Source organism: Podarcis erhardii, assembly GCF_964252035.2.
Source record: "Podarcis erhardii genome assembly, chromosome: 14".
NCBI classification, from domain to species: domain Eukaryota; kingdom Metazoa; phylum Chordata; class Lepidosauria; order Squamata; family Lacertidae; genus Podarcis; species Podarcis erhardii.
In genome coordinates, this window is record NC_138503.1 from 21,027,547 (window position 1) to 21,054,915 (window position 27,369).

A 27,369-nucleotide genomic window follows, 5' to 3' on the forward strand; every position below is an offset into this window, starting at 1 on the left:
GGGGCTGAGGTTTCCCTCTGGAATGCATCAAGCCAACAGATCCCACATTCTGAGAGAGAGACAAAGAGGGAGACTTAAGCCTGCTTCACTTTCTCTCAACTTGTACCGAGGGAATGCAGGAACCCTCAGGCGAAAACGCCTCGTTAGTGCTAATTGAGATCTGAATTCAACCAAGGCCGGAACCAGACCTTTGGGCAGGCATTTGGCTGTCACTCAAGAGTGGTAGCTCCACTCCCCCTCCTCCATCCCTACCCCCAAAATTGCTGGAACTATAGAGTATCCACTGTGCTGCGTGTTTCACTGGCTCACTGCATGGGAAGACATGCCATGCAGTGATGGCATTTTGGGGGAGTGGGTAGGATGAGGAGAGCACAGCACAGTGGCAGAGCATGTCCTCTGCAGGCAAAAGGCCCCTGCTTCAATCCCTGGCATCTCCAGCTGTGTCTGGGAATGGCCCCTGCATGAAATCCTAGGCAATCCCTGCCAATCACTGCAAACCAGAGATAGGAAGAAGGCAGGTCAGGATCTCCTGGTAGGGACCTGGGTGATCTGCAACAGAACACCAAGGATTTTCAAATCCCAATTGTTCGGGTGTGGGGAATCTTTGGTCCTACAACTCCCACCAGCCCTAGCAAACATGGCCAATGTCCAGACACAATGGGAGTTGTAGCTCAGTAACATCTGGAAGGGCAAGGGTTTCCCGTGGCTGAATAATAGCAATAGCTCACCACCCTCCACTAATTAGGCTGCTGAAACAAAAACTGGTTTGGAGGCAACCCAAGAATGCATTTTTGCATTAAAGAGCTATGCCAGGGGTCTGCAACCTTTAAGACAAAAAGAGCCACTTGGACCCGTTTCCGAAGAAAAAAACAACTGGGAGCCGCAAAACTCGTCATTATAAAAATAACTTTTTTGTCACTTTTTAATTATTTCTTTGTTTGACCCCTCAGAATTACTCCTCCTCATAGAAATAAACGTTAAATTAACAAGTTACCTTTTTGTGTGTGTGTGTTCTTCACTCCCCTTCAAAACAGAGACAAGCATACATGCCCCCTTTCAATGCAGTAACCAGCGTACATGCCCCTTACAATGTAGTGGGCGGGCGGGAAGGTGACGTCAGGACGGTGCGTGACTAACGCACGCACCGCCCCCATGCGACGTCACAGCCAGTACAGCGCCCGCCACAGTGGGGAGTGTCGGGGCGCACAATGCGCCTCCTCCCCTCGCTAGCATCCGCCCCGGACCCGCGGCAAAGGTGTAAAAGAGCCACATGCGGCTCCGGAGCCGCGGGTTGCAGACCCCTGAGCTATGCGCTCAGTTGGGGGGAGGGACAAATTCCTGGGCTAAGTTGCACTTAGAGGTGCCCTCTTCCTTAATTCTATGCCTGCTCCTTTTTCTAAGCCACTATTTGGACTTGGATCCAGGCTGATGGTTCGATGAAAAAGCAAAGCAGATCGCTCAAGCCTGCAGTCTGCCCATTCCTGCTGCAGACAAAATACTAAGCTAGATGAGCTCAGCTGGATTTCCTTAAGGCAGAGGAACAGGGTGGCAGTTTCAACAGCAGTTACACTTGTGTACAACCATCTACTTCCCGTCAGAGATGCAATCCTCCAGATGGTCAACTGCAATGCTGACCCCCACATTTTTATGAGAGTTCTTTCCCCATACCTGCCAAGTCCCAGTTGGTAGCATATGCAAAAGGAGATTCTGCAGGGAGGGAGGGAGGAATGTGCACAACGAGCCACAGTTTGCCTCAGACTGATGCAATGCCACTCCTTCCAAGTTGGATGGAAAGTTTTCCTCTAATGGAACAGGCAGGGGGAATCATTCATTTGTCAGGCAAGCCTGTTTTCTGGGAAGAAATTTCCCCCCTCTTTTTATTTTTTGCTTTTAGTGTTTGGTTAGCAACTGAGAAAGAAAAAGATACCAAATGGTTATTTCCTTTTCCTTTTTCTTTATTTTTTAAATGACAGGCTTTGGGAGGGGGAGGAAAATTGGTGCAATAAGGCAAAGCAGATGAAGCAGCTATTTTAATAGATGGACAGCTTAGTGCTTTGGTTACTATTGCTAAGGGACAACAACCTCTAGTCAACATCTTTATTAGTCACAAGTCTTGAGAATGGTTTTTCTAACCTCCTTGTGAAGCATCCTTAAGAAGCTCCCTAATCAAAAGGGTCTCTCTCCTATAAGAGCACCGTCTTTGCTAAAATGCTTCAGGAGGGTGACACTTCTGCTTAAAAATAAAGGGCTAGCTGATATTGATGGGAGTGGCTGTCGTCTGGGAAAGACTTTTTTTTTAAGGAAATGGCAGAAGTCACCTATGAGTCAAAATCCAGATTTCTGAATGAAAATGAATACGGGGCAAATCCAATCAGATGCTCAGGACTGGCCCAACACATTTTGCTGTCTGAGGCAAAGCAGCAAACTGTGCTCTCCTTGAATTCAAGGTACATAATTCCATTACTATTTAGGGACCTGAGACAAAAAATTTCACAAGTGCCTTTCCCTGGCAGTAAAAATAGAACAGAAACATAGCCAATAACTAACCCTTGATCCATTTTTAAAGGGTTTTTGCAAGCCAAAATCAGCTGCCTGAGGCAGCCGCCTCACTCAGCCTATTGTTAGGGCTGGCTGTGCAAATGCCGCAATCTCAAAACCAATACGGAATGGAACTCCTCCACCTAGCGCAAACACTATTATCAGCACACTGCAGAAAAGGTTCAGGCATGGGTACAAAGCATTATAGCAATGACTTCGTTCTCACGTAAGAACAGCATTGCTGGATTAGGCCAAAGGCCCATCTATAGTCCAGGATCCTGTTTTCTTGCAGTAGCCACCCAGATGTTTGTGGGAAGTCTACAAGCAGGATGTGAGAGCAACAGCACTCTCCCTGCTTACAATTCCCAGAAATTGGTATTCAGAGGCAATTCTGGACTAGGTGGAGCAAAGGTGTGACTTAGCATATGGCTGTTCCCTATCACTTAAGGCACCTTTCCCCATGGGAGTTGTGCTGGTCCTTAAGAACACAAAAACGTCCTGCTGGATCAGAATGAAGGTCCATTTAGTCCAGCATCTTGTTCTCACAGTGGCCAACCAAACGCTTTAAGGAAATCTGCAAGCAAGACATGAGTACCACAGTGCTCTTGCCACTCTATATTCCCAGTAATTCAGAGGCAGAACACAGTCACTGCACATGTGTCAAGGCTCATGAGATGCTCAGTGGATCTGTGCAAACCAGCACTTACTGACATAGCTCTGGCATCAACAAAACACCCTCAAGGCGCACAGTCATCTAACAGGTGTGTCATCGCATATCCGCTGGAGAATGGAGCAGATGTAGAGATTATTTGTTCTCCACGTCTCTCAAAACTCCAGAGATACGTAAAATCACCGAGTGGGTATTTTTCAAAAGGGAGAGAATGTTAGTCACAGGGAGCGTATTTGTGCTTTTTGAGGACCACCGAAGAACCAGCTGCTTCCGACGTGAGCTAGCGCTGTTGGAAGTGGAAAGGTGCAGCAGTGCTGTGTTTCTGGAGGAATGAAGTCCATCCTTGTTCTCTGCAACCACCTCCACCCCAACTTTGTTTATCTGAAGATTGCCAGAAAAGATTGACAGCTCAGTGGGAGGCTGCATGCTTTGTATTCCTAGGTTCAATTCCAGGCAACTCCAGTTAAAAAGACTCTCTGGCAGCCAAGCTGGGGAAAGCCTCACCCTGTGTCTCCTTAGAGAATCACTGCTTATTGGAAGTGGGCAGTACTGGCCGTGATGGACCAAAGGCCTGACTCAGGATAAAGCAGCTCAGCGTGTTTGTGCTCTGCTCCAGTTATTTATATCCAAGCTGCCATGGCACAGGAAAAGGGGAAGGTGCTATTAGTACACTCAAGGTGCAGTCATCACCAAACGCTGTATGCAGTAAGAAAGACAAAGAGCCACGTGTACTCACTGTCTGGTCCAGCTTGGCCAATGGTCATCAATGACATGGACTTAGTCAGTGGGGGAGAAACAGGAGTTGCAGTGAAGCTGAAGGCACGGGGCTGAGATCTTTGGCGTATCTGCAAAAAAACAAGACAGCAAAGCTGAACTACAAAACCCCACTGCATAAAAGGGGGCAGGCAACCTGTGGCCAGGAGGTCCAGTCCCTAGCATGATCCCATCTGAAGCCCTGGAGAGCTGCTTCTAGTCAGGGTTGACAATACTGAGCCAGACAGCTCACAGGAGCCCTGAAGAAATTCCCATCTGACTTCCAAAGCAGCAGACTCCAATCCCAAGCACCCGGTCTCTATTATTCACCTGAGTCAATTTCTCCTGTGCAAGCTGAGACCCACCAAGTAAAAGGTTGTTTAACTCTTTCCTCACCAGCATGAGCAAGCAACAACATATTCAGCAGAGCACCTGTTTAAGCAGCTGAGATCGATAATAAGCAGAGGGCTATGTCCAAGTCTCTTGTTAATGCTCACAACTGGGGAAGAAGCAGCTAAAGGGCCCTTTGCCTGGGTCTTTGCATGGCATGTGTGAAACCAATTTCACCTTTTAAAAATGAGAGAGAGGGTTGGTGCCCTCTGGAACTTGGGGACAGAAGAAACACTTGGTGAATCTAAGGTCCACCAACATCGTGGAACCAAAAAGCGGACTCCCCATTGTAGGACCACCTTACACACAGGTTCAGACACGAAGTATGCCACAAATGCTAAGCAGGCACAACACAGAAAGGTGAATGCAGAGTAAACAGCTCAAAGTGGCACAAGCAAGCCAGTCAAGACTAGCCACATGCTGTACATGGGTCCCTCACCACCATCCCAGAAAATATCCCCAGGTGATCTGAAAGGAAGAAACTCCCAGGTTCAATTTGCAGCATCTCCACATAGTAATGAGAAGCTCCTGTCTGAAATTCCAGAGAGCCACTGACAGCCAGTGTGGGCAATGCTGAGTGAGCTATATGGAATGGCAGTCTGATTCTGTGCGCAAGGCAGCTTCTGCCTGTGCTCCTGTGAAATGGGCTTAAATGCGCAAGTCGGAAAAACTGCCCCGTTTTCCTCTCCATAGCAGCCTTCCCTAACCTGGTAGCCCAAAACATGTGTGGCGTACAACTCCCACTATCCTTGGCTACTGGCCATACTGGCTGGGAGCTGTAGTTCATCTGGAGGGCAGCAGGTTGGGCAAGGCTGAAAGAAATATAATTCGCCCTCTTCTCTTAAGCTGTACAAAAGCAGGAGTGGGAGGCAGGCAGATCAAATGAGGAACAACCTGCTACAGATCTGTTCAAGGAAACTGGAGTTCCCTTCTGGCAGGAAACGGCCCCCTTATGTCCTCACTACAACACGACAGTCATTCCATTGACTCATGTCACTTTTGCCGATATCTGACTGGGCCACACTCAGACCATACATGGGAGCCGCTGAGAGTTGTTAGGAAACCCATATATTCCCCTCACAGAGGTACAATTCCCAGAGTTCCCTGTGATTATCAACTCCTGTAGCTCTGGGAAGGGAATAGGAGTCTCCTAACAACTCTCAGGGCCCTTAACAAACTACAGTTCCCAGAAGCCTTTGGGGGGAAGCCTTTACTGTTTAAAGTACCGTAGTATCATAGTGCTTTAAAGATATGGTGTGAATGTGGCCTGGATGGGCTACTCAGCTCACTGTAGATATCATACAGATGGTATTAAACTCTTAATGAGAGAGGGGGGAGAAGAATCTTGTTTACCTGGCGGTTAAGACTTCTAATTGCCCCTTGTTCTAGTTCCAGCTCCTCTTCAGTGAGTGAGACTAGAGAACCACGCTCGTCATTTGCCAGGGGGCTTTGCCGGAGATCTTTGGTGTTCAGAGTTGCCGGTTCGAGGCTGGAGGGTGGCTTCTTATTACCGTCACCCTCCCCAGCAAGGCCTTCTAAGCTGTAACTAAAGAGAGAGAAAACAGATCTCAAGCTTCTGCAGATTCTCGGTGGATCAACATACAAGCTCACTGCATATCTGAGAGGAAGCTTCCAATCAAAAATAGGTTTTAAAATCAGGGGTCGCCAACTTTTTGGGAGCTAGTGGACACATTTGGAATTTTGAGGAAGTGCTGTGGGCACCACTCATAAAATGGCTGCCATTGAGGCATGGCGTAACACCAAACAACTGCCACATCTAAGTGAGCAGAAGAAGATAAAAGCAGGACCACAAAATGGTTCAACTATACTCCCCCCCACCCCCTAAACCAATATGGCGGGGATGGGGAGGAATATATATCAGCTCCCTGCAGACACCACTACATTGGCGACCCCTGCTTTAAATGATTCGGTTGCAAGCACACTCATATGTATCTCATCTCCTTGGTTAGTTAACGTGATCTACTGTTAGTGCAGTTAGCAGCGGAGACAACAACTGAATGGAATATACTGGAAAAGGGCTTTGTTGGCTAGCTCAAACCCTGAAAAGGAGCACTTCACACTGCAACGACTTCCCCAAGGCGAAAGATGCTGAAAAGGATGACCAGTTTGAAAAGCTATTTTGCAATGGTATTTCATTGGTTTTATGACTATGCTACATACATGCTTGTCAAACTTTTTGAGAATTTTTTTAGATGTGTTTTCCTAGCAGCCACTGACAGCCTTATCCTCCATGAATTTGTCTAGCCCTCTTTTTAAGCCATCCATGATGGTAGCCATCACTACATCTTGTGACAATGAATTCCCTATTTTTAAATATGCACTGTGTGAAGAAGTTCTTCCTTTTGTCAGTCCTGAATATTCCAATGCTCAGATTCAATTGATGGCCCTGAGTTCCAGTACCAAACACACCAACATACCCCTTCTTCAAGTTAGCATGGAGTGAAGGAATGGGTTCCTCCTGTCCCGGAGCAACACAGACCCAATCGGTGAACTCCAATAAGGCTACAGGAGGAGGCCACCACAAATTCTGGCTTGCCAAACTTTGAGCATGTGCTCAAAGGCTTCAAAAGGAAGCAAACCAGACAGAGATTGAACAATACTTAAGACAGCAGACACGTAGCAATGCCACAAGGCTACAAACACCACACCAGAAGCCGACATTTTGGGGTTTGCAAGCTCCCTTTACTGCTGCAGAACATTTATGTATACTCTACCTTCTGCCATTCAAATCAGCACCCATGGTGGTACACTGGACATCAGAGGGACACCAGCTCAAACTGAGGACACCAAAAGGCAAAAGAGAGAGCAAGAAGGCAGCCATTACAGGGTGGTCAGAGAGGCAGGTGCTAACAAATCCTGCTATCCATTAAAACGAAAACAGCTCTTTTAAACCAAAGCACCTGATGCTCATTTGTTAATGAGGGAGAGTAGTAGATTGGCAGGCATGCCTCAGCTTTGCAGTAGTGATGTCAGCAAGAGCTGCTTTTCCCGCTGTTAACTTTGCATGGATCAGTTTGTGAATGGCTGGACATGTGTTCAGCACATACTCTGCCACAAAGAAGTCCCTTTCTTCTGATCCTAACATGTGAGAGGGTCTGAGGCGAAGGAGGTGGTCTCTCCTTAGAGAGTTAGAACTTGGGTGGGTTAAGTTCTGGCCCACAGTGCCCCAGAGAAAGCTATGTCTATGTAATTAACTAAAACCTAGACTAGCTATTGGGTGAGCTGCTCTGATGTCACAGAAAACCCAGAAACAAAGAGAACAGCCAGTTTGGCTGGGACAGCCCCAATGGAAAGGATATGGCTGAGAGAAATAGGGGTAGGAGTGAGTTTAGGAGACAAGAGAGTTTAACAGATAAGGCGCCCAGAAAACAGGGTAATTGAGAATCATGGAACCTTGGGAAAGAATGAATGGAGGAGGTGGAGTTCTGAATGGATGGATAATTCATGAAGGTGATTAATGGAACATTCACGTGAGAGGGAGGGTTGAGGAAGAACATCACCCAGGATTAGGGATAGCAGGAACTGTGTTTTATTGGCACTGAACAGAATAGAAAGGCAGAAAAAAACCTATGAAAACTATGGAACCGTGGGCCAAAAAAGCCTATGTAGGGGACCAGGAAGAAGGGGGGGGGGGTGCTTGAATACTGAAACAGTTCAGTTACCGGTATGTTTGGGCTGCAGACCTTTATTTAAAAGTATGCCTAAACTCCCAAATGTTTTAAAATCTCTAAGTGGTGTACACTGTGTACAATATACAAATACCCATTACAACAAAAATACAGCCTAAAAATCAATGAAACAGAATAAAAACATAAAAGCATATAAAAGCATTCAAACAGATTCAGGCATCTAAAACAGGGTCCAATCTTACGGGTCAGGGAAAGTCTCATCAAAAGGTTAAGTTTTTACAAGGCACATGAAGCAACTTTTGTATGTGTTATTAACGCAATCGTGCACTAAATGCTTTGAGACTGACATTTCCCCTTTTCTTTCTTTAATGGGTCTTACACAGTATACCATGGCTGGAGTCTTCCTCTTTCAGCATTTAAAGCTCAACAAAATGTTAAACAGTGGGCGTAATAATAATAATAATAATAATAATAATAATAATAATAATATAATAGACGATAATTTTTCTAAGCCACCTTCTGCCAAATTTGTAGAAACATGTTTTGCAAAAATCACCACTCAAGCATGGGATGCCCTATTAATTCTGGCAAGATTAGGCTTGCTGAGGTTTTTTGGTATGGAAATCTACAAATCTGCCTCAAGCAGCGTGTTTAAATTTAAATTAGAGGGTGGAGGAAAAATTCGTTGAACACAGAACGTAACAAAAAACAGGGAGCAGGAACAGACTTATATGCCCCCAGCTTTCGAGCGAGTTAGACTGTTTTTGTTTTGTTCTTAAAGGAAAGGGATAAAGAAAAGAAAATCAGCCAGATCATGGGTACTGAATATCTTGTAAATCGGTTTCATTTCCTTCACATCTGCCTATTCTGAAAAATCTAGGGACAGTTTTGCAAACAATTAATTATATTTAACTGAACTGTTTATATTCTGAGTACGGCCATCTAGTCAAAAGGTTGTGCAGATAGTAGCTCAGTTTACATGGAATGGGCTTTATCCAATACTGCAGCTCTGCTCATGCAAGAAGCTTCTGTGCATGCAATGAAACTTCCTCTTCTCTCTCCTCCACTAAATTGCACCCAAATTAGTTCAAGAGAGTTGGGGGACCTTCTGGAGAAGATATGGGGGAGTGGGCGGGGAGGAGATGGAGTGGAAGTCCTGTTGTGCGAGTGGAAGTTCCCTCATGCAGCATGGGATGGATACAACCCAATGTTTCCACTCCTCTAAACCACCACTTGGGAGGAGTGGGAACAAGTCTTGTGTTTGCACACTCCCTCCTCCTCTCATACATTCAGTCAATTAGTTACTTCCTGGCTTGGCAAACCATTGTTTCCTGTTACAGTCAAATAGCCAAATTACAGCTTGCACTACCCCACCCTCAAAATCAAACCTAGAAAGTAGCTCCAAACCATGATTTGCAATTCCTGGACTCTAGACATAGGGGAGAGGAGGTGGGAGGGTGGAGTTATGCAAGCACAAGGCTTATTCCTCCTCAGAAACACTGTGTGTCAGCTGATCCATTTTATTAGCCAACGTGGTACATAATCAAAACAAAACAAATTCCTTCCAGTAGCACCTTAAAGACCAACTAAGTCAGTTCTTGGTATGAGCTTTCGTGTGCATGCACACTTCTTCAGATATCTTCAGGTATCTGAAGAAGTGTGCATGCACACGAAAGCTCATACCAAGAACTGACTTAGTTGGTCTTTAAGGTGCTACTGGAAGGAATTTGTTTTGTTTTGACTATGGCAGACCAACACGGCTACCTATCTGTAAGTGGTACATAATGAAGAACATACAATGGGGTGGGGGCAGGATCCTGCACATTTACAAAAAGAACCCAACCCCTCAAACTACGCTCTGTTCCTGCCACCTCAAACAGCAAATCCAGCAATCCAAGGAAAGTAGTCCAGGAACATTTTGCACTCTCTCAAACTTGAGGGGCAAAGATGCTAACAAGCTGGCCAGTTGTGTTGGGATAAATGAAGAGATGTTGGCATAAAAGCAGGGGGTTAGTAGCCATTCAAATGCAACATGGTTAGTCAGCATCAGAGTGTGGTGCTGTACCTTCTCCTATGGGTGGGAGGCTTCCTTACACCATCCCCCAGCACTCGCATTGAACTGAAAATGAATCATGGACAATGGTCAGTCAGCAATGACAAAGGCGCAATATGAACAAATGAGAAATCCCCCAGACTGGGATTGGCCGGGGAAGTACTGGGTTAAAAGAATGTGGAACAAGAAGTGGAGAAAGGCAACATGTAAACAAGGGCATGTTTTATAAAGATCCAGCAACGTACCCAGAGAGCAGTAAGAAAGTCACTTTGGGTCTAAATCAACAGACTCAAAAGGTGAAGCAGGACCAGTTCCACTTGTGAACGAAGGTGCAGGAGTGTTGTACACTTGGATACATCTACACCAGGCATAGGGAGCCTGAGGTCCTGGGGTCTCCAAGCCTCTCTGTCTGGCCCTTGGGCTCTCCCGGGCCCCTTCCCCTCCCCTTCCTAACTAAACTCCAAACTAGTTGTGTTTTGTGCTCTCTGCTTTTGCAGGTTGGAAAGTATCCTTGACCTCAGATAGTGCTTGCCTCAATGGAAGATAAGAGGGATACAGAAACTAGCAACAATTTGCATTTCTTGCTTTTCCTGTTTCAGCCTCTGGCCCTGCCCACTGGCTGACATGTGGCCCCCAGAAGGCTGTTGCTAGGGGAATGCGGCCTTCGGGCAGATAGAGGTTTCCCATCCCTGTTCTACACACATGGGGAAAGCAGCATGTCAGGCTGAAGGTTCAGTCTAACCTGACATGCTATTTTTCTATGTGCATGGAGTTCCCACCATCACATGATCATAGGAATGAGTCAGAAGGAGTACAATCGAGGGCAGATTTTGTTCTTTATTCTGCTTATTGTATTTACTGACAGTCTGTTGATTTAAATCAGGGTGGACCCAAGAAATCTTAATGGCCCCCAAAGCCATCCCAGAATCATATGCATGGATTTCAATTTAATTTCATAATAATAATAATAATAATAATAATAATAATAATAATAATAATAGGGGGGGCGAATAGATGCACAATCTTCAGTCTGCACTCACTTTTAAATTTAGCTTTGGCGTGCAGCCCATGGAGGGTTTGAGTGAGGCAATATGGCTCTCAGATTAGAAAAAACTTGCACCTCCCCTGCTTTAAATGCACAGCTATGATGTCAGATGACCCCCAACTACCTGCCGAATGCCTTCCTTAATCTTGAAACCTGAAGTGTTACCTGCTTTGTACCTGTAAGCTCATCAGCCACTCCCCCACCCCACCCCAGTGCATGAGGGTGAATCGTAATGAGGCAATATGAGTCACAAGAATGACTTTGTCCTAAGAATCCTACTAGGATATAATCACACCGTTGATTGTACACAATCAGACTTTCTAGTATTCTGTCAATTCTCTTCAGCTATCCCGTTTTTACTTAACATACACAAACAACCTGAAATTAAAGGTTTTCGGCTGCCCCATAGTAACAGACAACAGGAAAAAAGACAGCTTCACTTCAATCTGTAAAACCTAAAGTAACATCTGGGGTTGGATTTTATGGCAAAGAGCGAAGTAACTATCTGATTGCTTCTCTTCATGCCATGAAACTTCCAGCCCTGTGCCCTGGACTGAACCGATGCAGTCCAGCAACACACTTCTACCAAGCAGACAAGCAGAGGAGGGATCAAGCAATCTGCTCCTCTTAGCAACCTGTTGCATTTCCATGTGGGTTGCAAGACAAGAAGGGCTTTCCTTCCTCTGTGGCTAGGATACAAGAGCCACCTGCCCCCCTTCCAATCCATTGACTCACCTGTGTGAAACTTAAGACACAAGGCTGCTTTAATCCTTTCTGTGGCTTGCTGTGACCCAAACGCACTCGTTCCAAAACCAAGGACTCGTGCTTGCACTTGTGGGACACATATTTTGACCTCTCAAATTGAAACAGAAAGTTTTGCTCTGGGACTGCACGAATACACGTGACACCTCATCGTTGGTGAGTGTAACTTTCGTTTTCTTGAGCACTTGGGAGAAAAGGGGGCAGACTCTGCAACCATCACCACTGGAGAAGTTCAGAAAGCAGTGCAAAGCGTCTCTCTGATTTCCGAGCTTCTCCGTGGCTCAGTGCAGCAAGGAAGAGATAGCCACACATGCCTCCAGATTGTGGAAAGAGGCTTGTTCTATCATTCAGAGTGTGTCCGAAGTTTAGTCAGACATGACAGACAAAACCCCTGGTCTGTGGCATGCATAATTTTGTCTGGCTTCTAAAGCTGGCTCCAATTTTTGCCCCCATATTCTGCTATGCTGTATGTATTTATGCTAACAACATTTTTGTTGTATCATAATCAGTTTTGGCAGTAACAAAAATATCCAGCCAGTATTTCTACAAATGAGAGGTGGACATGCTACTGATTTGTCTCAATACAGCTTCATGGGTAGATAATTTCTAGCTGATGAACACTGTGTGTCAGCTAACTGAATTTACTCACTGGAATCCATACAATCATATTTTATGTTCAAAGGTCAAAATAATGTTGGGGTTTTTTAAAATGTAAAAATCCAACCCACAGGTACAAAAAAGGACTTACTGTGATTGACTGTCACAGACTTCCCCCTTAGAACTCAAGCAATATTCACAGTGGTGCTTTTGCTAACCTTAAAACTCTTCTTACTGCAGCCTTGTATTTAAGAACTAGACAGGCAAGAAAGTGAGGAGGCTGGCAAGGGAGAGACCGATCCTTCCATTCCTCCTCCACTATCCCACTTGGTTTCTGTGCTTGCTGCAGAGGAAGTAAAGCATCTTCCCTCCACATCCACCAAGTCAGCTACACAGGCCGGAGCAGGGAGACAGATCACCCCTGTGCCTCTTTCACTAGTTTGCTTGGTAGAAGGCTATTTTTAACACTGCTTTGAGAAATTGGTTCTCATGCTGGCTGCAGAAAAAGGAGATCGCATTCTTCCACATGGAAATATCAGCTACTGTTCCCTTAGCTGGTTAGTAAAAGAGTAATAATAATAATAAATATTGGGTTGTATTCAACTAAGTCCTACTCAGAGTAAGACCGTTGGGTGGTATTCCATGGACCTGAGCTAGTCCTGTCTGGATCTAGTCTGAGTAAAACTTCACTGCATACTGCCCAAAAATTGCAGGCTAATAACTTTTATGGCCTTACTGCCCTCTCCCCCCCCCCAAAAAAAAATAAAGATCACAAGGCTGAAGTTGCCACAGCTATGGATCACTGAGTGCCCACATCCTTTACTCACCTTCGATGGTTCATCTCGGTCTCATTGCTGCCATTCTTCCCAGGGCCCCAACTATGCCGGCGGAAAGGAGACAGCGGCCTCATGGAGCTCTTCAGGGCAGAAGCAGGAGGAGGCACTTCTGTGATGCTGTCCAGCTCTTCGTCCAGCTCCCCGGAGACGCCAGCTTCGCCATCTTGGCCCTCTGCGTTTGTTGCCATGTTGAAGCAGCTGCCATCCAGGCTGTACCGATCCTTGGGCCTGCTGATGCCTAGCGCCTGAGGGAGGGAGATGTCACTCCCAAGGGACGAGTTCCTTTCTAGGGACAGCGTATCGTCGGCAGAGAAACTAGAACTTGTGCTATCGCCCGCCGACTGCTCCTCTTCGGGCTGCTGTGAAGCAGGGGTGGGAGCAGAGGAGGAGGACAACGACAAAACAAGCAGAAACTGTATTAATCTATTTAAAATTATTAGCCAATAATCAAGGTTGCAGGCAATGTTTACACAGACCTACATGGCAGAGTAAGATAATGAGTTATTTGAAACATATCCACAGTTATAAAAGTCTTAAAACTACAACCAAATCCATCAAACACCAGCTGAAGGTTTCTGAACGTCTTGAAGCCTTAACAGAAACAAAGAAGAGAGGACCTTCTTTTAGAAAAGAAGACCTGTTTCAAAAGTTGAAGCCCACTGCAGTAAAACCCCTGCTTCTCACAGCCACAGTGAAGAAGGTGAAGGCGAACCCTGCTGGATCAGGTTGAAGGCCCATTTAGTCCAGCAGCCTGTTCTCACACTGAGTAGCTAGCTAGATGCTTATGAGATGCTCACAAGCAGAAGATGAACACAGTGACATTCTCCTGGCCTAGGATTTCCAGCAACTGGAATGTAGACACATAATGCCTCTGGCACTGGAGGCAACTTTAGAATTTTAGGAATTCTAGGTGCCAAAATCCCAAGGGAGCAGAAAAGACGATTTATGTATGTGACCACAACTGCGCAGATGTTATTGGCCCAGAGATGGAAAGAAGATAAAGTCCCTACCAGAGAAGAATGGCAGATCAAGTTGATGGATTATGCTGAAATGGCTAAAATGACCGGGAATCAGAAATCAGGAAGACCAAAATTTTAATAAGGAATGGGGGAAATTTATAATTTATCTTAAAAACCATTGTAAACAGTTAAAATCGTTAGTAGGATTGGAATATCACTTGTAGTTTAATGGTGAATTTTGGATACAATGGAGAGGTAAAAGGTTTGGATTATTATAAAATATGCAGGAGGAAATTATTAACAATAGAACCCACAAAGGGGAGGAGGGAAGTCCAGAAAATTATCTGTAATCTTGTTTTTATGTTGTATGTTGGATATGTGACTGTAAAATTTTAATCTGAAAACCAAATAAATAAATTTATATTTTAAAAAAGACATTGGAGGTGGATATCATCTCCTCCAGGCCCCCATATAAACGCCTCAGAAAGCCTTCTCTACATCTCATGGGAAAGAATTCCATAGTTAAACTATGAGCTTTCCATGCTGTCGCTGTTCATACTGGAGGGCCACAGCTCAGTGGTAGAGCATCTGCTTGCATGCAGAAGGTACCAGATTCAATCCTCAGCATCAGGTAGAGCTGGGTGTATCCCTTTGGCTGAAACCTTGGGAGAGCAGCTGTCATTCAATGTACACAATACTGAGCTAGATGGACCTATAGTGTCTTCCCTGACCAGTGATAGGTTGTTGACTGGGGCTGATGGGAGCTGGAGTGCAAGAACATCTGGACAGGTGACAGGTTTTGCATTCCTAGCCTACTATCCATTTGCAAGAGACTGTCAACAACGCCTCAAGGAAAGCTGCAGACCAACAACAAACAAGCCTAGATGCTCCTATTTCTCATTATAAAAGCAAATAAAAATAAAAATCTAGCTGCCCTGTGGGCCTCCAGATCTCATTCACATCAAAGATAAATGAATGTGTGTTAGAGGGCTGGAACCAATATTAGTTCTACTAAGAATAAAATATATGATTCTATGAGTATCATAGGTCCATTAGCTACAAAGGGTCTACATTGGGCAGACATTCGATTTAAAGATTTTAAATGTTTTTAAAGATTTCACAGCCAAATTCTGATATTAGTATTTGGCAGATGCTGTTGGCTTTCTTTCTCTTTTTTCCGAATCTTTTTTGAAGTATGACATGGGGTATAACTGTTCAGAATAGCTAGATTTTTAGTCATGTGTTTTAAAGATTATTATTTTTTGACCATGTAACTTCCATTATATTTTTAAACATCGTGGTACTAATATTGCCCCTTTTTGTCTACAACTCCAAAAGGAGTTCTTAACTCTGAAACACCGAGTGTCAGAGCTTCCTCCTCCTTGGTTCACCTCGGCCCCAAATTAAATTTAGAAAGATGAGGCAGCAGAGATAGCTAGGAAGGGTGATCTCATTGGGAACCATTGGGATTTACAAAACCCTTGCCCGTTATTTACAAGACAACGTAAAGAAGAAGTGCCTCCCACATCCTCCTTACATAACTGTGACTTTGCACAGAGATGTTGGTTTGACAGAAATCCCCTTGAGCATATTTTATGCATAGACTGAACATAGAGACCGCATGCAGCATAAGACTGCAGCTTCAACCCATCAAATGGCAGGATGGATCACAAGCCTTACATGAATATTGTTGCAAGAGGTTGTTTTTGAATCCAGGAATTTTTCATCGCAGTAAAATCAAGAAGATGCCACTTAGATTGCAATTAGCATGGTGCAGTGATTACAGTGTTCACAATGACCGAGGAGACCGAGGTTCAAATTCTGACTTGGCCAGGAGGCTCACTGGGTGACATTGGGCCAGTCAACTATTTCAACAAAACCTTGCCGGGTTCTTGTGAGCGTGAAATTGGGGAGGGGTGAGAGAAGAGCCACACATGCCACCTTCAATCTCAGTGGCAGAAAGATGGGAAACAAAATGTAATAAATAATAATACTGTATTGCATCCTCATCAACTCTGAGCTAATATCCTATGGAATTTTGTAGATTTGCTTCAAGGAACTGTAGTAAAAGGTAAAGTAAAGGACCCCTGACATTTAAGTCCAGTCGCAGACGACTCTGGGGTTGCGGCGCTCATCTCGCTTTATAGGCTGAAGGAGCTGGCGTTTGTCCACAGACAGTTTTTCCGGGTCATGTGGCCAGCATGACTAAGCAGCTTCTGGCGCAACGGAACACCGAAACCAGAGCAGCGCATGGAAACGCTGTTTACCTTCCCGCTGGAGTGGTACCTATTTATGTACTTGCACTGGCGTGCTTTGGAACTGCTAGGTTGGCAGGAGCTGGGATCGAGCAATGGGAGCGCACCCCGGTACGGGGATTTGAACTGCCAACCTTCTGATCGGCAAGCCCAAAAGGCTCAGTGATTTAGACCACTGTCCTGACCTCCTGAAATGTCTTACTGCCTTTCTTTTTAAGAACACAAGAACAGTCTGCTAGGTCAAGACCAGTGGCCCATGTAGTCCAGCAGCCTACCAGATGCCTGTGGCAAGTCTGCAAGCTTGACATGAGCACAACAGCACTGCACACATGGCGGTTTCATGCAAGGATCATCTGCATTCAGATGAAGGGATAGCTGCAGTTGGGTTAGAGAGCTTGGAAGGTGGAGTTTGACAAATGCTAGAATTAAAGTATCATTGTGATCTACTGAGCGACCTTGCTTAGGAGGCGTACACCCTCTCACCAGACACAGGTTGACAGGTGAACCTGAGAGCCAAGGGCATCCCGGGCATCAAGGCCTAGAATGTGTTTTTAGGCCTCTGCCAAACTCCAGGACAGTCTGCAGGTGGGGTGAGGCAGGAAATGTGCCGCAAGCATGGACCTCCACAGAGCAAGAACCAAAATACACGTCCGTGGTCAGATTGAGAAAGAGACAAAGAGGGCTGAGGCAATCAGTACTCAATGACCATAAAGTTGCTCAGACTGAGATGTTGATTTGGATGCGAGGGCTTCATAAGATCAGTGGGGTTCCTGTTCCCTTTGGGTCAGCTGCTCATGTCTGGAGAAAGTATCGGCAGATCATATTCCAGCTAAAACTGCAGCCTTTTTTTTTTTATTATTATTTATATACTGCTTAATTGTAAGGGGGTGGAAAAAAGACCTCTAAGCAGTTCACAATAAGTGTTAGAATTATCAGTAAAAACAATTAAAACCAGTAATTAAAAAATTATCTAAAAACAGTTAAAATCAGAACTAGACTTAATGACTAAAACGTAACAACCTAGAGACTGCTCCTTATCCAGATAATTGGGTGGTCCCTCCTCAGTAGGAGACATGTGATGCAGGATCCTGGAAAAGGACCTTTTCAGTGGCAGTTCTTTATGTGTGGAATTCTCTAAAGAGATGATTCTGGCCCCATTTCTCTATAGTTTTAGGTGGTCAGTTAAGATACATCTTTTCCAGCAGGCATTTGGAGGAGAAGGAGAAGACCTGGTTGCTGCTGCCGCTATCAAAAACTTGTTTAATGACTCGTAGTGCTCTTGTGTTCGAATCTTGCTTGTGGGTTTCCCAGAAGCATATGGGTGGCCATTGTGAGAGCATGATGCTGGACTAAGATGGGATACTGGCCTGATCCAGCAGGCTCTTCTTGTGTTGCTGTTTTCAAAGCACTATGTCAATGTATATATTTCATTTGCCTTTGATGAACCTCCCTGTGGCTTGTGCAAAGGATGGAATGAAAATAATCTGAAGAAGCATTTCATGCCTGGGGTGCAGTTCTCTGCCCCGCTCTCCCCCAATTTAATACGCTTCACTCTTGGGTAGGTTGTTTCTTCAGGCACCTTCCAGAACAAAAGGCAGGCGCATTCTCACTGCAACTGTGAGATACTGCTTGCTAATACTGCTTCCAGGCACCCTCTCCTTGCTCAGTTGCAGTCAGGGCTCAGGGAAGCATATGACGCTTCCTGGGAATTCTCTTGGAATGGCTTCTGTCACATCCTTGGTTACCCCCTTGGGATGATGTCAGTGTGCATCATCTACTTGCAGAGGGAGAAGGAATGAATGCATCATACAGTTTCCTTGCTCTCACAGGCAATAACTGAGAGGACAGCAATGTGGTTTCCCCGAACAAACTTTGGCCAGCTCCAATTGCAGCCCCATAACAGAGCGTTTATGCACCCCGGCACACAATCTGAGGATCCACCGACAGAGGTAATGCAATAATAGGTGCTCTGCAAGAACTTCCGAGAACACTCTCATCTGGTTTCAATACTGCGCTCCAAATATTCTACTTATAAACAACTTCCTTTTCAATTCTTTGGTGCTACATTACACAGATGCACGTTAAAAAACAAAAGTCTCTCACAGAGAACAAGAAAGAATAGAAAACCATTGCAGCAAAGCCAACTATTAGGAGATTTTTTTGTGTATAGGGGAAAAAAATCTGAATTGCATTAGTGGTAGTTGATTCCCCCCCCCCCGCCTTTCCACCACCCCCCTGGCCAGAAACCAAAGCCAGAATTTTGCAGATGAAAATTACAATTCATCTCTATGCCTCACCCTTTCCTCCGGCACTCCCTGGGTTGTGCACACAGCTGAAGGAGTTGGAAAGTCATTTCTCAACTCCACGTCCAGAACTTTTAGTCTGCTGGCCAGACGCCCTGTGGCTCTTGTCAATGCTCATCAAAGCACCACTGAGCACGGCACCTATTTCGGCAAGGACCTGCACGCTTTATAGTTTCAACATAGCAAAGTTTCTAACTTGTACGAAGGACTCTGAAAAGAAATTAGGTCTTGGAACGCTAAGGTCACTGGACGTTCAAGGGTCTGGCTGGGGAAAGTGACTGGGGCGGGGTGGAACAGAGGGACGGAGGGAGGCTTTAGCAGAGACGACTGCAGGAAATGACATTAGCGAGCGTGATTCACTCAGATGGGAGAATGTCGCAATGTCTGCCCATAGCACTGAGTGATCATTCTGAGAAAAGATAATGAAGAATAAATCCATTGTGCATAAACAATGGGACCCAGCCCAGGCCATTGCACTGGTGTTGCTGAGTGCGTATCATATCGCCAGATCTCCCCAAGATACTTACTACAGGACATTTCACAGGGACTAACAATCTCTTAATAAACATCTGTGATAACAGGATGCTAGACTAGGTGGGCCATTGGCCTGATCCAGCCGGGCTCTTCTTGTGTTAAAGAGTTTCATTTAGGTGCATCTATGCAGCACCAAAAAAGCAATAATCAAACATGACCAAGACTCAAGCCTTACCTTCCCGAAGTCCACCTCGTCCATCCCATCTCCTGAGAGAGGAAAGAGGTCAGATTCGCTCTCAGTTCTTCTTTTAAGTATGTCTTGCGATGAGGTACAATCGCCACTTAGTCCATCTTCTAGGAAATTATCACTTTCTGGGGAGGGGGAAATGAAGGGGGGTGGGGAATGTATGGCAGTTTGAGATTGCTCACCAAACTAATGCAAGTGTCATTCAAGAGCTACAGTAGTATAAATATGAACCAAAATATGAATTACCATTGAACTATGGTTCTTCTCCCCCATTCCAAGGAATAATAAAAAAGCTTAACATTTCTATAGCATCTTCTGGAGTTCAAAGCACCTCACAATCAAGGGTTATTAAATTAAGAACCCTTGCAATAACCCTGTAAGGTCGGCCAATGTTCTTCCATGCTAAGAAAAAGAAGTAAATTCTGCACCCAGGAAATCCCAGTTCTGCATTAAGAAAAGCTAAAATTCTGACTGTGGCATGTATTCCTTTCTGCAGATTTGCGTGATTTCTCATATTCAGCCCATTTCTGAAAATTGTCATTCTGCATACTTTAGGCTGCAGTCCAATAGCTCTGAGGAAGATCAGGTCTTCCTTCTCTGAGGGGAACAGAGCAATGACATCAGAGGAGGAAATCCAATGGCAGATCCTATTCCCTGCCTCTACCTGATCCACTGATGTGCTGGCCCCAACCACCAAAGCTGGAGTTCAAACACTGGTGGGGCCCAAAAATGGGTGCACCAGGGGAGGACACAAGGCCATCAGGGTCCCCACATGCCCCTAAACTGGGGAGAAATACAGGCAAGTTCAGGAGTTCAGCCAAGTATCTTCCTCTTATTTCCCTTCCATTGTTCCCATTGGGAAAGTTGTTTTTTTTCTTTTTAAACAAAGCTGCAAAAATAACTGAGTTGAACCTTTCTCCGTCTTCACTTGAACCCAGCAAAGCACTGGATATGCTGGTCAAGCTACCTTTAACCTCCCCCCCCCTTTTTTTAAATGAAATCTTTCACAGGCAGGGGCTGAGAACAACGCATGCTACTAAAGCCAAACCCAATAGGAATCATATCCATCCGGACTTCCTGTTTCCATGGATTCTACCCACATCTTTCAAGTACAGTGGTACCTCTAGTAATGAACTTAATTCGTTCCGGAGATCTGTTCTTAACTTGAAACCGTTCTTAACCTGAGGTACTACTTCCAGGTTAGCGGAGTCTGTAACCCGAAGTGTTTGTATCCCGGGGGGTGTTTGTAACCCGAGGTACCACTGTATATCTTCCCAGCCATAAGGACCTGAGCTTCCCAGAACTGCATACAGTGGTACCTCGGGTTACATACGCTTCAGGTTACATACGTTTTAGGTTACAGACTCTGCTAACCCAGAAATAGTGTTTCAGGTTAAGAACTTTGCTTCAGGATAAGAACAGAAATCGTGCTTTTGCGGCGCGGCGGCAGCAGGAGGCCCCATTAGTTAAAGTGGTGCTTCAGGTTAAGAACGGACCTCCGGAACGAATTAAGTACTTAACCTGAGGTACCACTGTATTCTTGTAGAATCACGGCATAGACACATCCCTGCCATTAAACGACACCAGCATTACTGCTCCCATGTTGCAGACTGTGGCTGCAATGCAGCTAGGCTTCCTTACAGATTGAAAAGCAATTCTTTGGCTATGCAAAGAGTCAACTCACATTCTGGGATTCGGCAAACCCGCCATTCTCAATGCAATAGGCCTATTTCACGCACCAGAAAAACTCTGCTGTGGGAGATGAGTGCCAGGAGTGGCATTCCACAGAGGAGCTTCCACACCGCAAGAGGGAATAGCTCTTTTATTTTATCAGGTGCAGTTTCTTTCCCTGCACCTTCTCCACTTTCAACCCAACCTTGGCAAGTCTGCGTTTCTTTTCCATTGTAAGTGGGAAAGGAAAAAGTTGGGATATGTATGGGTTGGGGCGGGGGGGGGGGAGAGAGACTGAGAGAGGCAGGGGTGGGAGAGAAGACGTAACAAACTGCAAGCCAGCATTCCCACCAAATCCAGCTGGCAATTTAACAGACCATGTCCCACCACATTCCAGACGGAAAAACAAGCCGGCTCCGCAAGAAAGCTCAGATGGAAAATTGAAAAGGACGTTCCAGGCTGGCCACTGGGCACATACCTTGTCCAAAGAAGTTAATCAACTCACGTGCTGAGAAAAGGTACAGCTAGGTCAGCAAGAGGGCATGAGGAAGGTATGAAAGAAAGCACATCTACCCCCCATAGTAGAAGTAGTACTACTAGTAGTAATAATAGTACTAGTAGTAGTAGTATTACTAGTAGCAATAATAATAATATTAGTAGTAGTAGTAGTAATAATAATAATAATAATAATAATAATAATAATAATAATGGGAACTGTAGCTTACCCCTCACACAAGCCACAATTTCCATCACTCTTAACAATCTACACTTCCCAGAATTTGGGGAGGGGGAGCAAAAGTGTTTCAGGTGTGATTTAAATGTGTATGCAGCCTCTCACCCCTCTTTAACTCTCATAACGTTTGTCAAAATCACTTTACTATTCTAATACAGTCGTACCTTGGTTCTCGAACATTTTGGCTCCCAAACGCCGCAAACCCAGAAGTGAGTGTTCAAGTTTGCAAATGTTTTTTTGGAAGCCGAATGTCCGACGCAGCTTCTGATTGAGTGCAGGAAGCTCCTGCAGCCAATTGGAAGACGCACTTTGGTTTTCGAACGTTTTCGGAAGTTGAATGGACTTCCAGAACGGATTCCGTTCAAGAACCAAGGTACAACTGTAGTGGGATCATATTGACTTAAGTTTTGTCACTGTGTTTTTTTAAAGACATGTATAAAATGGGATGAATTTGACAATGGCCTGAGTCCAGGCACAATGCAAAACCATGGTTCCCTGCTATGAGAATGATGGGGAATCTGAGGTCCTCCAGATGTTGTTGGACCACAACTTCCATCATTCCTGACCATTGGGCCATGACAGCTGGGCTGACAGGAGCCCAGCAACATCTGTCAAGCCCCAGGCTCCTTGTGTGAACAAACCATAGCAAATCTTAGCATATCGCAGGTGGTGACAGGAAGCTTTTCCTTCCAATTTTAAAAGCACACCACAGTTCCCTGTTACATCCAAACATGGGAAAAGTGGTTTTTTAAAATAAATAAAAAAATCTTGAGCTGCTGAGCAAACCAGGATCAGAAACAGTGGTGTTTGATCCTAGCTTCTTCTCACTAACAAGAGTTTTAAAAACTTAAGTTAAGATGTAACAGGGAACTGTGGCTTGCTGAAAATGAGAAGCAACAGTTTCCCATCTACTTCTCTGGTGCATGGAAGGAGAGGGGGGGAATGTGCAAGTCAATGGTCTGGTAGGGTGTTATTTGTGTAGTATAAAACCACGACTTCTCATTGCCTCCAAAATGGTCTACCGATTCCAAATTAATTTGAAAATATGAACATGTATTAAGGATTATTTTCATAAGAGCGTTGGAGATGGGGAATGGAACTATGGTACTGGATGGCATCTAGGGCTGTAATAACCCCATATACCTTTGTTGTGCTTTTCCACCTATAACTCTAGAACTCCTGCAAATGTGATTTTAAAAACACACACCCAGAGAATGAATTGTTGAAACCTCTTTATGATGGATGATGGAGTTAAAATAACATAATTACTGGCATGAAAGGATGTCTTTCATCAAATCTGGGCAAGTTAGACCCCAAATACCTTGGAAATGCAACTTGCTATTTCCTTACAATCGTTTAAAAATTGGGGCCCGAGTGACCACAATGCCCTTTTACTGAAAGCCTCAAACCATACACACATGCCAGGCTTGAAACACCAAAGGCAATCAAAGCCTCTACTATGGAAGAACAAAGGGAGTTATGAAGCAGCACAGGTTTCAAGGAAATTGCTTTTCTCCCACTAGAGTTAGTTATGACCAGAAATTTGTAGAAGGAATCAGAAACTAAGAAGTGTTGAGAAATGGGTGTGGGGGGGAGAGAATAATTTGTCCTATGTGCGCTGAGAAAGTTGCTTTGGAAGTGTCTTCTCAGGTAAAGCCTGGTTTATTGTGGGGGTTTTTATCGCCTTTGCTTTAAGTGTGTGCCTGTGTGTTGTGCAATCTGAGTCCGTTTCCACCTCTACTGATGGCTTGATAAGCCCCTACCAATGAAAACACCATCACAACAAAGCTGGAAGGATGACAAGTTCCTAGCACACGTGCCACGGGCTTCCTGAGCACGAGCGATTTAGGGCTTGCATCCGTCAACATCCATCACTTGCAAATCTCACAGCAAAACGACACTGGGGACCTTTCCAATGTAGGGACTGGCAGAGGCCCCCTGGTCTAAAAACGCAGCAAGAATGAGGTGGTTCAAGGCCAGGGAGGGGAGAGCACATGGCTGTACCTCAAACAGCATTTGGGGAAATCTAGTGTCACTTTTATACATTTTCCACCGTATTTTAGTACAAGTCTTTACAAGGTGGCTCACAATCAAAGAACTCGCTTGTTTTTAAATACTCTTCTATGTTAAAAACTTCCTGCAACAGGAAACCAGCATAGCAGACAAAGGACTAAGCAAGAACCTCTACCATTGCTGTGCTAGTTCTCTGTCTGTAGAGAGGTATCCTCTCTCCTCCCCTTTAAAATAAATAAATAAAAGGAAGCGTTTAAAAATATAAGGCCCTGGATAACCTGTGGCCGAATCACCTGAGAGAAGACCGTCTCCCGTCCAAGTTGGTTGGAATCTCAGGATCTCTTGGTTGTTCTACCAACTGCACAGCTACATCTTGCAGTGACCAGGAGGTGGGTCTTTTCTGCTGTGATGCTCCACCTTCGGAATCACCCCCCCCCCGTTCCAAAGGTAAGACAAGCATCGTCCATGTCAAAGTTTCAGCACCTTTTAAAGATCCACCTGCTCACCCGAGCATTTGCTGATGCGTTTTGTTATTACTACATCATCTTGCATGGCGTAAGAGGACACGGGATTTGCCCATTGGGGTGCAGCTTGTATTAAGACTGTGTCTTTCCACAAGGCAGGACTGTTCCGCATACAGAAAAGGTTCTACAGTGGTGCCCTGCAAGACGAACGCCTCGCAAGACGGAAAACCCGCTAGACGAAAGGGTTTTCCGTTTTGGAGGCGCTTCGCAAAACAATTTTCCCTATGGGCTTGCTTCGCAAGACGAAAATGTCTTGCGAGTTCCTGCGGGTTTCCCCCCCTTTCCCCCCCTTTTCCTAAGCCCTAAGCCGCTTATCAGCTGATCCACTAAAAGCCGCTAAACCGCTAATAGCGCTAATCCGCGAAGCTGTCAATGGGCTTGCTTCGCAAGACGAAAAAACCGCTATACGAAGAGCCTCACGGAACGGATTAATTTCGTCTTGCGAGGCACCACTGTACCATCTTGCCAACAAGGATAGCAGCCGGGAGGTTATGCAGCCACCAGAGGGCATATTTAATATAAACTCAGTTTGCAGGGAGATTATATGATGCTGGCTGCTTCTTCAGCATTTATTCCGAGCTGCTTGCAGGGAGGTTATGTCAGGGCTGGTCGTTGTCCTCTTCAGATCACCACACAAACGCTTCTTGTTCTTTTATACAACTTTTTATTGCGTATTAACAAAACAATCTTATAAACGGTTCTTAAATATTATTCCTCAGAGTCACTTATTTCAGATACCTTCTGAGCTCTGCTTCTCCATGACCAGCCACTCTCAAAATGTGGAACTCGCCCTTCCCTTTGTTTTCCCGCTCTTTTTTTCTAACCTCCTGGCTAGAGCTGGCCTGTATCTCCCCTCCTCCGAATCTGAGCTAGAACTGAACCCTTTCCTGGGAACAGCCGGTCCCTCCCTGTTGTTCCTCCTGTTCTCTTCTATTAGATTCACTGCTCCCCTCCCCCCCTTGGGGAATGCTTTCTCCCTCTGAGAAACTGGAAACTTCTAACTCTTCCCTGACAGGTTACATGACGTTAAGTCAAGCAATTGTGATCCTTTGTGTTCAAATGCAATTTCCCATCACTTTCCTTACAGCAAAAAGCCCAATTTGGGGAGGGGGGAGTGAGTTAGTTGCACACAAGCATTAAATCTCATTGCACAGTTTGAGTGTTAGTGTAAGATGCATGGAGGGTCACAGGTTCATCACCCCTGGTCTACACTGACTGGCAGGAGTCAGGACTGCTGGGTTCCAGACAGGGTCTTTGGTCCTCTCCAATTCTTCCTGGAGATGCCAAGGATTGAACCTAGGACCTTCTGCACGCAAGGCATGTGCTCTACTGCTGAGCTATGGCCCTTTCCAGGGCCTTTTAAAGTTTAGAACTTGCCCTGAATCGTGCCTGGAAGCCAACCTTGCCCACTCTAGGCTAGCAAAGAGTTCCAGAGAACTCAAATGCTTTGTGCAGCCTCTCACCCAGAGAAGCCAGCTTAATAACGACAGCTTGCCTTTCTGATTTTATATCTCAAAGACTAAAGAATTCATCTTACCTGCAGAATGACATGGATGCTTTGGCTCCAACAGTGACGGATCCTGAGCAGTTTCAACAGGACTCCAGCTTTCACGGTTAATCTAACAGAAAGCAAGAGAGGTGAAAAATTAACGGGGATATTTTCAGGTTGCCTCTGTACTCAGGCCAATGGCATCAGGCTAAACAGATCCAAAGTTCAGCAAATAAAACCCACTGGTGCCTGGATAAGAGGGAATAGTCTAAGGCTATGCATTCCTTAGAGTGCTGACTTCAGACACACAAACACACACACATGCATAACTCCGCAAGTAACTATTTGAAATTCCCTCTCTTTTTAAAGAAAGTGGTTATGTAAACTGCTTTTATCAAAATATATGATACCTTGTTGGTGGTTGGTTGGTTTCTAAGAAAACTATTTGGAAAAACAATTTAAGACACAAATATAAGATGGGCTATCAACTCCCTGATTATCCATGTAAGAAAATATACAAATGGAATTTAGCAACACCACATGTAAATATTGATACAAGTTTCAATAAGATGCCATTATCAAGTAGTATTCGGTACCCAAAAGACTTCAGAAAATATATAAATTTACCCGACTTCGTTTATACTGCAGACAGTGAACACAAGGACAGTGCAAGTTCTTATTATAGAAAAAGTTTGAAGGAAACTGCTTGACTATATAAAGTATATTGTTTGGGTTCTCCTTGCTAAGACTTAACCCCCTCCTTATGCACCCTGAGAGAAGGAGGCTAAAACTCAAAGCCTTCAAGTCAAACCTAGAGACTGTGTGAAACTAAGTCTCTTCTATTCTCTTGATCGCCAACCCAAGATGAAAGGTGGTGAACCTAAGAGAGATATCAGCAGACTTGGGAGAATCAAATGCTTTATTTATTTATTTAGAGAGAAATGGAGGAGGGGAGAATGCGACAGCCGAATGAAGACATAGTGAGTGTTGGACTAGAATCAGAAGCCTGGGGTTCAAATCCTGACTCAGCCATGAAGCTTGCTGAGTGACCTCAGGCCAGCCACAATCTTTCAGCCTAACCCAAAAGGTTGTTGTGAGGATAAAACACAGAGAGAAAAGAACTAGGTAAACCACCTTGAGCTCCTTGGAAAAAAGCTGGAACATAAATGTAGTAGTAGTAGTAGTAGTAGTAGTAGTAGTAGTAGTAAAAATAAATATAAATATAATCTCACTGGGAATGGAATACTGACCAGCTGTTGGGGCAGAAAAGAAGTACAAAACCTGAACATGAGCACTTCATGCTGCAACGTTTTGTTGTAGGTCCCACTTATAAACATGTAAACATATACAAACCTGACATGTGCAGAGTTGGATGGTTGGTCCATAGAGCTCAGTACTGCCTACTAT

The 27,369-nt window shown here is 44.9% G+C and overlaps 1 protein-coding gene across 5 annotated transcripts in view; it reads right to left on the reverse strand.

Annotated features, from left to right (window-relative positions):
• AKAP13 (A-kinase anchoring protein 13) overlaps window positions 1-27,369 on the reverse strand; it is a 248,683-nt gene that overhangs the window by 55,862 nt on the left and 165,452 nt on the right. For 2 of the 5 annotated variants that reach the window (XM_081838600.1, XM_081838604.1), the window contains exons 10-16: window positions 26,011-26,092; window positions 19,521-19,657; window positions 13,286-13,653; window positions 10,067-10,120; window positions 7,087-7,149; window positions 5,705-5,897; window positions 3,945-4,053 (exon numbers count right to left, since the gene is read on the reverse strand). In XM_081838600.1, coding sequence (XP_081694726.1) covers window positions 3,945-4,053; window positions 5,705-5,897; window positions 7,087-7,149; window positions 10,067-10,120; window positions 13,286-13,653; window positions 19,521-19,657; window positions 26,011-26,092 — 1,006 coding nt within the window. The remainder of the gene's footprint in view (window positions 1-3,944; window positions 4,054-5,704; window positions 5,898-7,086; window positions 7,150-10,066; window positions 10,121-13,285; window positions 13,654-19,520; window positions 19,658-26,010; window positions 26,093-27,369) is intronic. The other 3 variants (XM_081838601.1, XM_081838602.1, XM_081838603.1) reach the window with 3 other exon arrangements.